Source organism: Hyla sarda, chromosome 1, assembly GCF_029499605.1.
Source record: "Hyla sarda isolate aHylSar1 chromosome 1, aHylSar1.hap1, whole genome shotgun sequence".
Classification (NCBI taxonomy): Eukaryota; Metazoa; Chordata; class Amphibia; order Anura; family Hylidae; genus Hyla; species Hyla sarda.
The window spans coordinates 371,149,317-371,162,366 of record NC_079189.1 but is presented as its reverse complement, the minus strand read 5'-3'; the positions used below and the strand labels follow the sequence as shown (position 1 = coordinate 371,162,366).

At 41.0% G+C, this 13,050-nt stretch overlaps 1 protein-coding gene across 4 annotated transcripts in view; it reads right to left on the bottom strand.

Annotated features, from left to right (window-relative positions):
* The window catches only part of PCSK5 (proprotein convertase subtilisin/kexin type 5), a 459,846-nt gene that overhangs the window by 207,280 nt on the left and 239,516 nt on the right, over positions 1–13,050 (bottom strand). For all 4 annotated transcript variants that reach the window (XM_056523317.1, XM_056523326.1, XM_056523339.1 and 1 more), the window contains exon 10: positions 2,908–3,011. In XM_056523317.1, coding sequence (XP_056379292.1) covers positions 2,908–3,011 — 104 coding nt within the window. The remainder of the gene's footprint in view (positions 1–2,907; positions 3,012–13,050) is intronic.

Genomic DNA, 13,050 nt, shown 5'->3' with positions numbered 1-13,050 from the left:
GTCACCATAGACCTGTAATGACCCGGAATCACTTGCGATTTGCGATGATCGCCGACATGGGGGGGTCTGATGACCCCCCCTGGGCATTTGCGCGGGGTGCCTGCTTATAAATATCAGCAGTCACCCCGGTCCGGTCCCTGCCCGGCGCGCGGGGGATGCGAAATTCCCACGGACGTATGAGTACGTGCCTGATCCTTAAGACCCAGGGCGCAGGGACGTACTCATACGTGCCTGGTCCTTAAGAGGTTAAAGGGGTACTCCCGTGAAAAACTTTTTTTTTTTTTTTCAAATCAACTGGTGCCAGAAAGTTAAACAGATTTGTAAATTACTTCTATTTAAAAATCTTAATCCTTCCAGTACTTTTTAGGGGCTGCATACAACAGAGGAAATGCTTTTCATTTTGGATTTTTCTTCTGTCACGACCACGGTGCTCTCTGCTGACCTCTGCTGTCCATTTTAGGAACTGTCCAGGAACTTTTCATCTGCGTTCACACAAACGTCTATCCAAACGTACCGCTAAAGTCATAGCTTGTTCTAAGGTGTCAGGAGAGGGGTAGGTCACCAGAATGTCCTTTAGGATGTCAGATAACCCCAGTCTGAACAGGCAAATCAAAGCTGCTTCCATTTGGAAGCCACACACCAATTCCTAAAATCTGCGCAATATTCCTGGACTGGTCTACGTCCCCGTTTTGATGTACACAGCTGAGACTCAGCATATGCAGCTCGGTCAGGATCTGCATACCCCAAACCAGCAAAAAGAGAGTACACAGAGGACAACTCAATGGCATCAGGATCAAGAGAAAATACCCACTCTTGGGAACCTCCTTGCAAAAGAGACATAATAATACCAACTTTTTGGGCCTCAGTACCAGACAAATGGGGTCTTAACCGAAAGGTTAGCTTGCAACTTTCACAAAAGGTTTTAAAAGCTTTTTGGTTCCCTGAAAAACACTCAGGAAGACTAACCTGAGGTTCCAAAGGAGCTGAAAGAGAAGTAGTAACAATTGAGTGTGAAGACTCAAAGCTCCAAGATTCTGGACAACAACCTCAACTGCTCCTGATGTTCAAGCCTCTCAATCAGGTCCTGGTTTATTATAGACTGAGATTGAGACGACTCTTGCTGCTCTACCTTCTCAGCTAAATCCTGGACCAACTGAGTTAGGTTCTGCATCTGACCAACAAGAGCTGTCATGGGGTCCATGAATAACAACAAAACAGATGCAGTAGTTGGGCTTGTGATAATGTCACATCTGGGCAGGGAAGGAGTGCACACTATTCTCGCCCACTCCCCTGTCCTTGCCTACTTACGTACCTGCCTAGACGACAGGTCTGTAACCAGGGTGACAGTCCCTTCCTAAATACGTGAGGGACAGTCAAAAAGTCAAAACAATAAAATACAAAACTGACAAAAGGTTGGGAAAGGCTGGAGGTACACGACTAACAGAAAACAAACCTAAACACGCACACACAAAGATACGTAGTCAGAGGGCCAAGTCTAAGCCTGGAGAGCACGAAGTACAGTAACAGAGTATCGAAGGGAAGTCAAAAGCCAAGCCAAAAGTCACAAAACCAGAATAAACAGAATGACCTGGAGATAGCCAAGTAAGTTAATAAGAACTATCACAAGCAGAGAATGACTGAAAAGGGCCTCCTTATATATGCCTGAGCTGCAACCAGGAGGGCTTTAATTGGCTCAGCAAGCTTAACCACACCCAGGAGCACAGAGGCCTCATCCCAGCAACCAAAATAAACAGGGCTAGAAATCATTAACCCTATGGGTTCTGGCAGAACCAGTCATCACACCCTTACTTATATCTAATTAAGTAATGGTTAAAAATTGTCATAACAAATTACCCAATATTTAAAATGGCACATAAAATGTACTCAAGGTAGGTGTCAGTTTTTCTTTTTGGGTTTGGTTAAAATACTGACCATGATGAGGACCAAACACTAATCAAAATAGAGGCCTAGATTTCTGAATTTGTCTGAGACATAAACTGGAATGATATGTCCACAGCCATCAATCATAGCTCAGCTTTCATATGTTAATGAGCTCTAATAAAGTGAAAGCTGAGCTGTAATTGGTTGCTATGAGCAAAACACCAGTGTTTGTCTAGGACAAATTAATAATTCTAGGCCTATATTTTGGTATACATAGTATTTTGGTTAGTATTCCGTATTTTTATCAAATCCAGGAGTGGAATACAGAGAAAAACTAAAATGGAAAGTTTTTCACCTTTTTTCAAAGGTGCAAATTATAGCCTGGGAATTGTCACACTTATGACCACTGTTCTGGATAGGTTAATGTTCACACTGTCCTTGTTTTGCAGGGAAAACTGAAGAGGACATAGCTCTAAAATGGGACTGCAGCCCCATTATTCTCAGGATCGGATGCACAGAAACCCCTGTAACGCCAAAAATGACTCTATGTAAACAGCATGCAACTGCAATGCCTTTACATTTCTCTAGAACCTCTTATTTTATAAGCTCTCCATTTTTCCTGTGTTTTATAGACTTACCTGATTTATATACAATCATATTCCTAGATAAGATGAACTCTCATCATTGCTTTAAAATTACTTTTGGCTTATCTCATGGTATAGCCTTGATGATGACTAATCCCAAATGCATATGATGCAATACTTGATTTATGTGAAAGCTGTAAAGGACAAAGTACATCACTTCTTGCAGCTTGATAAAGGTTTATAGAACTAAATTACTACTCCTGTGCTAGGTGGGTGGATGTCTTATTCATTGACTAAGTGCCGCAGGAATTCGTAATTACTTGGCCTTCATAGACTGCTGTCTTTTCTTTCTTGTTGAATGATTTTAGGTTGAAAATGCAGAAACATTTACCAGATACAACATAAAGTGACAATAGAGATCATAGAAATAATAACAACATACCCTTGTGGCCTGCAGCATTTGTCTTCCAGTCAGGTGCGTTTAAGTGTCTTTGGCGAGACGTCTTCACAATAATATGCTGTACATCTCTCCAAGTCAAGGTTGGGCTATAAGAAAAAAATCATAGCAGATAACAATTTAGTTATTAAGTCTAGATATAATTCCTGTCTCACTTGTAGCTACACTATACAACAGAGGACTTCGCCTTTTTAGCTTGAGTTACGTCAACATACAACTGGTGGTGTTGAGCTACATAAAGGTTTTGTCTGTGCAGACTCTCAGATTCTCTCTAAAAAGTTGTGCATATTATTAGACAGATTTTTAAACCAAATTAGACAAAAAGAATAAAGATGTGTGCCTCACTCAATGAGAAGTGTGGCTTATCTGGAAGTGGTTGTGGCTTTGGTGAACACGGTGTGTGTCTTAATTGGATGCTGTATGGTATGACAAAAAATGGATTAAAAGTAAGCCAGTAAAAAAATGGTGTAAACTTAGACTAGAAAGTCTAAAGATGTACCAGATTTACATACAGTCACTGCTAAAAATCTGGCAAACTTTTAGACTGTCTAGTCTAAATTTACACTGTCTAAAAACTAGTTTTTACTTATCCCTCCCAGTGTCTATTTGGCTTGGGGGCCATGTATGTATTTCTGAGAGCCACATAGGACTCCCAAGCCAGTGCTTAGTATAAGCTTACAAAATTGTAAATAACAATACCCTAAGAAATTACAATCTCAGTTCTGGTTTCATTATTGTTTTGTCTTAATACACGTGTAGCTATGCATCTATTAAGTAATTATCTACCACACAGTCACATAACACACCACATAGTTAATCAGATGGAGAGTGATTTATATGTGTTTGCAGAAACAAACCATTGCTTATTGACATGATCCACGGCCATACATAACTGTTAATGTCTCCAGCTGAAATGATTAACTGGACTTTGATAGCTTCCTTATGAAACAGGAAAAGTTAAAAGTTTACTTGAAAAAAGATCAGCTTCTACATCGGCCAATTCATGTCATTAATCTTATATGAGGACTGCACTAAGGCCTGTTCTGTACAAGTAAATGACTTCCACATGGAAACCTTGGCGGTTATCTGATGTCTAAACAACGGAAGCCTGCTTACAAATTGGAGGACACTTTTTTTTTAAATTAGTTTTCATTCTTTAAATTTTTTTCTTATCTTACAAAGAATCAAAGAAAAAGGTATCACAAAATACTATTGAGCATGTTATCCCAACTCAGCCTCCTAAAACAGTAAGCTGAAAAGCTAAAATAATAATAATAAGAAGAAAAAGCGTTCTTATTTTAAGGACTTACTATTACTAGTCACCATGGCCCGCATCCAAAGGATTACACACTTTCTAAAATGTCCTTTTTTTTTAATTAAATTTTTTTATGTGTAGGCCATATTCAGTATAAATATTATTAGATTGACAGCATTTCTCACTCCAGATCTAGAACCCTGCTCTCCTCACCCATTTCCTGGCTATTGCCGATATAGAATCATTTGAAATATTTGACAGAGGAAGATGCCAGGTTCCTGTCGCTGTTCCCCTTATCTTTGGCTTCCCTTCCTGCTAAAATAAAAGCAACTTCTAAAAGTACTAAACAACATAACATCTCCAATACAGAAGTGTAAAGCCTGCTTTCGATCTTTTACAGTTTAGGGCATGCCTTATTATCTTTTTTTTGACAAACCTCTTTACCTTCTATAATGTAAAAAACAACCGATTAACTACAAAATATTACACATAGTTTCTTTTCATCTAGTCTTTGTCTAGACTAACCAGTACCTTTCTCTGTGGCCTTCCAAATAACACTCTTGCTCCCTGCCAATCTACTACCCATTTAATCCATGTATCCCCTTGTTCTTCCCTGTCTCTCATATCAACCAGTTCCTTCACTGACTACCCATAGTGATGTACAAGGCTGTTGACAACCTGACCTAATCTCCCAATACCTCCTTACACATAATCTCCGTTCCTCACAACAGTTAAGTTTTCTTTCTTCTTGCTTGCTCCTCCAATCATCATTATCCAAGATTTCTTCAATACACCACCTCAACACATCTGATTCTCTCCCTTTATTGAAACCTTTAAAAGCAACCTGAATCTCTAACTCTGTAGAAAAGCTGAAATCCTGCAATAACCCTGTCTTAACTTCAAAAAGAGTTCCTAACCCTCACCTACTGTCTCTTTACCTTTCCCTTTTAGACAGTTACCGTTAGTGGATAGAACTCTCTTCTGTACCAGTCTGTCACTGTAAGCTTATCTTTATTGTACTAGCTTGTTTTTATTATTTATTCATATTATGCAAGCCCCTGTATATTTCATACTACTAGAAGTTAAAGGGATGTTCCCAACATCAAAACTTATGCTCTATCCAGAGGATAGGGGATAACTGATTGGTGGGGGGGTCTGACTGCTAGGATCCCCACAGATCCTGAGAATGGTAAAAATTGGCTCCTGGACAAATAGAGCGCATTGTGCATACAAGGCCAGCACTCAATGCATTCTTTATGGGGATTCTGAACATCACCAAGCTTAGCGCATTTATTCAGGAGACCTCCATTCTTGGTATTGATGATGCGCCAGTGGCCGGACCCCATACTGATCAGCATATTCATACCTATCCTGTGGATAGGGGATATCTTTTGTTTTCAGGAATAACCCTTTTATGGTGTTATAATTATAAGGTCAATACAAGTAAAAGGAAGATCACACGTGACAAGGACTTTGCACAGAGCTCACAATCTACAATAGCAATATAATTCTCTAGAATTTTCTATTCACTTGGAAGGATAATAGTCCCAGTAGGCCTTTTGTGTACATTAAATGAATAATTTTACAGATTTTTTTTGTATTTTCTTGAGAACTCTGCCAGTATTCCTGTGAAAATCATGACATTCTGCTTCTATTTGAGATGTAATATATATATATAATAACCTAATTTACATATAAATACATGTTTTTGTAGTAATAGTTTTGCTATAATAGAATTGTAATGTGCCAAAAATAAAAGACCTATTCCCATTGAGACTTGGTCAAGTAAATATTCATAGCAAATGGTGGATTAACCAATAAAGCTTTTTATATTGTAATCATATCACCAACCCTGCATATGGCCCAATGTGGACGAGTCTGCAAATGGAAGATAATGGGCAGAAAGTTATTCATAATATTCACAGTTCTCAACCTCTACAAAATCTATTAATCTCCATGTAGAACGTTAAGATATGCAATGCAAGTCACGACTTGCCGTTCTAATACACTGACACCCGTAGTCAAGAATGCAGCTCAGCCAGAGGGAATACAAATGTGTTTTTATGTTTAATTGCTCAAACCAGGATTTCAGTATTAGGAACAATTAGAAATGATAAATCATAAAAGCTAGTGTTATCCGGTAGCACACTATAAAGCAAAGCAATTCTTATAAGCAACCTGACAAATGGCATGAAGCAAATATATAAAACAACAGGACCCAATATTCAAAGCAAGTATACCTTATAGAAAAACAGAGTAACGGAGCTTATTGCTCTACAATGACTTTGAAACGCAATTCCCAAAGTTATGACATTTTATAATCAGTCTTGAACTCCCTCAAGATAAGACAGTAATCCTGCTGGAATGTAGAGGGTTAAATGTAGTTACCACTAGTTGTGCATAGATTTTATCATGTCCTCTGTAAGGACCCATTCACACTACATATATTCCAGGCGGAATTACGCTATGGAATATATGGTGCAGCAGCCTCCCACTGTTTTCAATGAGATTCTGCTGCACCATTCACAATACGGAATTTCCGCTGTAGAAGTTCCGGACCCCAGACTCTGCCGAAAGAAACAACTTGTTCATTCTTTTGGTGAAACCTGCTTGGAAATGCATTTTCCATATATGGTGACAGCATACTTCCGAGTGGTCCTAGAGAAGGCTTGTTCTTCCAGTGTCCACTAAAGATGGAAGTTCAGAAGAAGATAGTGGGAGAATTGGAGCACGGAACAGCACCAGGTATGTATGGTTGTCATCAGTGTCACCTGCACTACCTGTCTGTTCCGTCGTGCAGTTGACACTGATGACAGATTTCCTTTAATATATTACTATAGTTTGCCATTGGCTGTTTATATTATATTATACTGTCAGCTCCTGACATTCAGCATTAGACCCGAGATACTACTGGAATAGAAAATATAGATAAGTAATATAGGGAAACTATACCTTATTGATAATAGGCTTTGTAAGCTTTTTTTTATTCCATGCAAGCTCAACAAAACGTAGAGCCATTGCTTCTTCTGTTCAGTTGTCTGGACAGTGTATTTCACAGCACAACTTTAATTTCTTAAACAGCTCTCGAAAAATGAAAGCTGAGCTGTGATTGGTTGATATCAGTGACACAGTATAGCCCTATGCTTGGAGCCTTTTTTTCATATTTTGAACCAAAATGCAGTGGTTAGATGTTAGTGAAGATGAAGGGGTCTATACATGTAGGTTTTTGGTTTTGCATTTTAAAGGTCAGAGACACTTTATCAAAATAGCAAGCTCTAAGTGTGACCATTTAGGTGTTTTCCTACTGAACACTTTTTTATTTATTTCTTTTACAAAAATTTAAAGAGACTACAAAGATATACAATGACCATAAACCCTTCATAACCAGTCAAATTTAGATTTTTTTCTCCTTAACTTCTAAAACCTATAATTTTTAAATTTTTCCCCTTACAAAGTTGTATTAGGACTTATTTTTTGTGTGACAAGTGGTACTTTTCATTGGCACACTTTATTTTATCATATAATGTATTACGAAGACAGAAACAAAAATGGTATGTAGGACAAAATTTATAAAAAAAAATGAAATTGCGCAATTTTGTGGGGCAATACTTTTTTGGGAGTTCACAATATGGTAAACCTGACATTATCTATATATATAAAACTCAACGTGTGTGTGTGTGTGTGTATGTATGTTCCACAAAAACTTTCAAACGGCTAAAGATATTAACATGAAACTTGGCACACATGTTACTTATATGTCAACAACAAACATAGGATAGGTAATTTAACCCTCACTCACCCCCATTTGCCAGGGGTGGGGCTTATGTTTCAAGTCCCATGCAAGTCAATGGGAAATATATGTTACCGCATAACTTCCAATATTGGAGATATTTCAATAATACTTGGTCACATGTTACTTATATGTCCACTTAAAATATAGGATAGTTAATTTAACCCTTAACTACCCCTATTTTTGAGCGTTGGGGTTTTTGTTTAAAGTCCCATGCAAATCAATGGGAAATGTATGTTCCAATATAATTTCCGTACGGCTGGAGCTATTTCAATACTTGGTACACATATTACGGGTCAGGATATGAGGACGGGATGGGAGGTCGGGATAGGAGGTCGAGATAGGAGGTCGGTATAGGCGGTCGGGATAGAAGGACGGGATAGGAGGACGGGATATGAGGACGGGATAGGAGGTATGGATAGGAGGACGGGATAGGAGGTCGAGATAGGAGGAAGGGATAGGAGGTTGAGATAGGAGGTTGAGATAGGAGGATGGGATAGGAGGTCGGGATAGGAGGACGGGATAGGAGGTTGAGATAGGAGGTTGAGATTGGAGGAGGGGATAGGAGGTCAAGATAGGAGGACTGGATAGGAGGACGGGATAGGAGGTTGAGATAGGAGGTTGAGATTGGAGGAGGGGATAGGAGGTCAAGATAGGAGGACTGGATAGGAGGACGGGATAGGAGGACGGTATAGGAGGTCGAGATAGGAGGTCAGGATAGGAGGTCGGGATAGGAGGTAGGGATAGGAGATTGAGATAGGAGGACAGGATAGGAGGTTGAGATAGGAGGACGGGATAGGAGGTCGGGATAGGAGGTAAGATAAGAGGTCGGGATAGGAGGTTGAGATAGGAGGTTGAGATAGGAGGACGGGATAGGAGGACGGGATAGGTGGTCGGGATAGGAGGACGGGATAGGAGGACGGGATAGGTGGTCGGGATAGGAGGACGCGATAGGAGGTTGAGATAGGAGGTTGAGATTGGAGGAGGGGATAGGAGGTCAAGATAGGAGGACTGGATAGGAGGACGGGATAGGAGGACGGGATAGGAGGTCAAGATAGGAGGTCAGGATAGGAGGTCGGGATAGGAGGTAGGGATAGGAGATTGAGATAGGAGGACAGGATAGGAGGTTGAGATAGGAGGACGGGATAGGAGGTCGGGATAGGAGGTAAGATAAGAGGTCGGGATAGGAGGTTGAGATAGGAGGTTGAGATAGGAGGACGGGATAGGAGGACGGGATAGGTGGTCGGGATAGGAGGACGGGATAGGAGGACGGGATAGGTGGTCGGGATAGGAGGACGCGATAGGAGGTTGAGATAGGAGGTTGAGATTGGAGGAGGGGATAGGAGGTCAAGATAGGAGGACTGGATAGGAGGACGGGATAGGAGGACGGTATAGGAGGTCGAGATAGGAGGTCAGGATAGGAGGTCGGGATAGGAGGTAGGGATAGGAGATTGAGATAGGAGGACAGGATAGGAGGTTGAGATAGGAGGACGGGATAGGAGGTCGGGATAGGAGGTAAGATAAGAGGTCGGGATAGGAGGTTGAGATAGGAGGTTGAGATAGGAGGACGGGATAGGAGGACGGGATAGGTGGTCGGGATAGGAGGACGGGATAGGAGGACGGGATAGGTGGTCGGGATAGGAGGACGCGATAGGAGGTTGAGATAGGAGGTTGAGATTGGAGGAGGGGATAGGAGGTCAAGATAGGAGGACTGGATAGGAGGACGGGATAGGAGGACGGGATAGGAGGTCAAGATAGGAGGACGGGATAGGAGGACGGGATAGGAGGACGGGATAGGAGGACGGGATAGGAGGTCGAGATAGGAGGTCAGGATAGGAGGTCGGGATAGGAGGTCGGGATAGGAGGACGGGATAGGAGGACGGGATAGGAGGTCGGGATGTGGGGTTGGGATATGACAACAATATATGAGGACTGCATATGAAGTCAAAAGCTTCCTCCTTTGTTTTTTTATTTTCCTCCCCAACAAGGATTAGGAAGGAAAAACCAGGCAACGCCGGGTACTCAGCTAGTTATAACTATTTTTCGATGGGTCAGTAACATTCTAATGATATCAAACTTGGATAATTTTTGTTTCTTTTTATACTTAGAAACATTGAAACCTTGAAAAAGAAAAAAAACACTGAACACTGTTCATTGCCATGTCCTGACCGCTAAAACTACAAAGCACCATGAGCTTTAGTTTTTAATGGCAACACATTTGATAACTTTTTATTTTTTCGGGGACGTGATGTGACCAATCAACAATTTTGGAATTTTTTTGCGTTCTGTGTAGTGCTAGAGAGCGCTATGCTTCTAGTGACCGAAATACCACCCAGAGAGTCTCCGGTGTGGTAAGGAGCTCTTGCTCAGAGGATTCCTGCACACATGTCAAGCATATCAGGAGCACATGCGCTGAGGACCTGTGTGTCACTCACACAGAGGTCCCAGTGCTCACATACAGGGGATAGGTGTGACAGAGGCGGGGCATTGTGAACCCCAAAAATAGGATTTTCGGGCTAATAAAAGATGGAAACATGCAGCCAAATGTATGACTGCATTGAAATGGTTATCAACAATACTATGATGGTTTAGGTCTGGGAGGTACAAAAATGGTGACAGTTGCACTTTAACCACTTAAGGACGCAGGGTTTTTCCGTTTTTGCATTTTCATTTTTTCCTCATCACCTTCTAAAAATCATAACGCTTTCAATTTTGCACATAAAATCCCATATGATGGCTTATTTTTTGCACCACCATTTCTTCTTTGCAGTAACATTAGTCATTTTACCCAAAAATCCATGGCGAAAGGGAAAAAAAATGAGAGAAAATTGAAGAAAAAATGTCATTTTGTAAATTTTGGGGGCTTTCGTTTCTATTCAGTGCATTTTTCGGTAAAAATAACACCTTATGTTTATTCTGTAGGTCCATACGGTTAAAATGATACCCTACATATATAGGTTGGATATTGTCACACTTCGGAAAAAAATCATAACTACATGCATGAAAATGTATATGTTAAAAATTCTCATCTTCTAACCCCTATAACTTTTTTATTTTTCTGCGTACGGACCGGTATGAGGACTCATTTTTTGCGCCGTGTTCTGAAGTTTTTATCGGTACCATTTTTGTATTGATTGGACTTTTTAATCGTTTTTTATAAATTTTTTCATGATATAAAAAGTGACAAAAAATATGCTATTTTGGACTTTGGAATTTTTTTGCGCGTACGCCATTGACCGTGCGATTTAATTAACGATATATTTTTATAGTTCGGACATACCATATATGCGATACCACATATGTTTATTTTTATTTACACCATTTTTTTATGGGAAAAGTGGGGTGATTCAAACTTTTATTAGGGAAGGGATTAAATGACCTTTGTTAACTTTTTTTTTTTTCACTTTTTTTTGCAGTGCTATAGCTCCCATAGGGACCTATAACACTGCACACACTGATCTTTTACCCTGATCCCTGCAAAGCCATAGCTTTGCATGGATCAGCGAGATAGGGGCTCGATTGCTCAAGCCTGTGGCTCAGGCTTTGAGCAATCAAACCCCAATCGGACACGGCAGAGACAAGTAAGGGGACCTCCGCTTGCGTCCTAGCTGATCCGAACATCGCGATTTTATTGCGATGTCCCGATCAGCCCGACTGAGCTGCAGGGAAGTGTTTACTTTCACACGCGGTGGTCAACTTTGATCGTCGCGTCTGAAGGGTTAATAGCGCGCGGCACAACGATCGGTGCCACGCGCTGTTAGCACAGGGTCCCGGCTATGAATAGCAGCCGGGATTGACCCAGTGAGATGCGGTGATGCGGTGTGACCCCGTTTTAAACAACGGGACCGGGCGTATGGCGTACAGGTACGCCCTACATCCTTAAGAGGTTAAGCAATAGGCAATTTTCTTTTTTTTTTTTAAACACATTTTAATGAACTTTTTTCGAATACATAACATGCAAAAAGAGAGAAAAAGGAAAAACACGAGCGTAAACATACAGTCAATGGATATTGATGTGCCTTCCAGAAGATCAGGAAAGAATATTCAGAGGCAAAATAGAGCGAGGACATCGCTGAATGGTGTGAAAAAAGCCACAAGCCCGTCATGGAGCTACGGTGAAAGGCACCCAGTGTGTTCCCCCCAGACAGTACCATTCAGTGGAGCTAAATGGTCTGACAATATCTGCTATTTCACTGTCAGCGTAATGAGGAAGAATAAACACCTTCCACTTGTCAAAAAACTTATCGGTGTCAGTCAATTCTGTCTATCCCACAAAGTTTTTTAAGCTGTGTTATCATCATAGGCAATGTAGGGGTAGAGGGCGAGAGACAGGAGGCAAAAATACAAAGTAAGGCTACTAAAAGGACAATGTTTACCATTTGGGGCACTTTAGGGGGAGCCTGCTGGTCTGGTTCTGGTGGTCAGAATTGGTGGAAGAGTAGAGCTCTCGGGGTGTACGGTAAGGTCACACCCCACGTGTCTTTAACATAGGACAAAACAAGTTGCCAATAAGCAGCTGTATGAGAGCAAATCCACACACCATGCCATAGATTAGTCATGGGGGTGGAACACTTAGGGCAGGCAGTGATTCTGTCAGGGAAATCTGGGGATGGGAGAATATTAAAGCCATAGAGGGCCTTATGGGCCAATTTATAGTAAGTATCCCGCCACCGCTCATTTATGATACATCTGCGGACTATATTTGATCCCCGCAACACACAGTCAGAGATATCATCACCCGGCACCCATGTGGACCACGAGACAAGGAGGGTGGCCAGATCAACTTTCAGGATGACTCTTCTGATGGTGTAAATTGAGAGCTTACGGTGTCCTAAGCCAATTAGATAGTCAAACCCATGGTCCTGTGACTCCCTATCTAGATTTCTCAGACGGGCACTAAAAAAGGAGTATATTTGGTTTAACCCCTTAAGGACCTGGCCCATATTCACCTAAAGGACCGAGCATTTTTTGCACATCTGACCACTGTCACTTTAAGAATTAATAACTCTGGGATGCTTTTACTTTTACTATGAATTTGATTCCGAGAATGTTTTTTCATGACCTATTCTACTTTAACATAGTG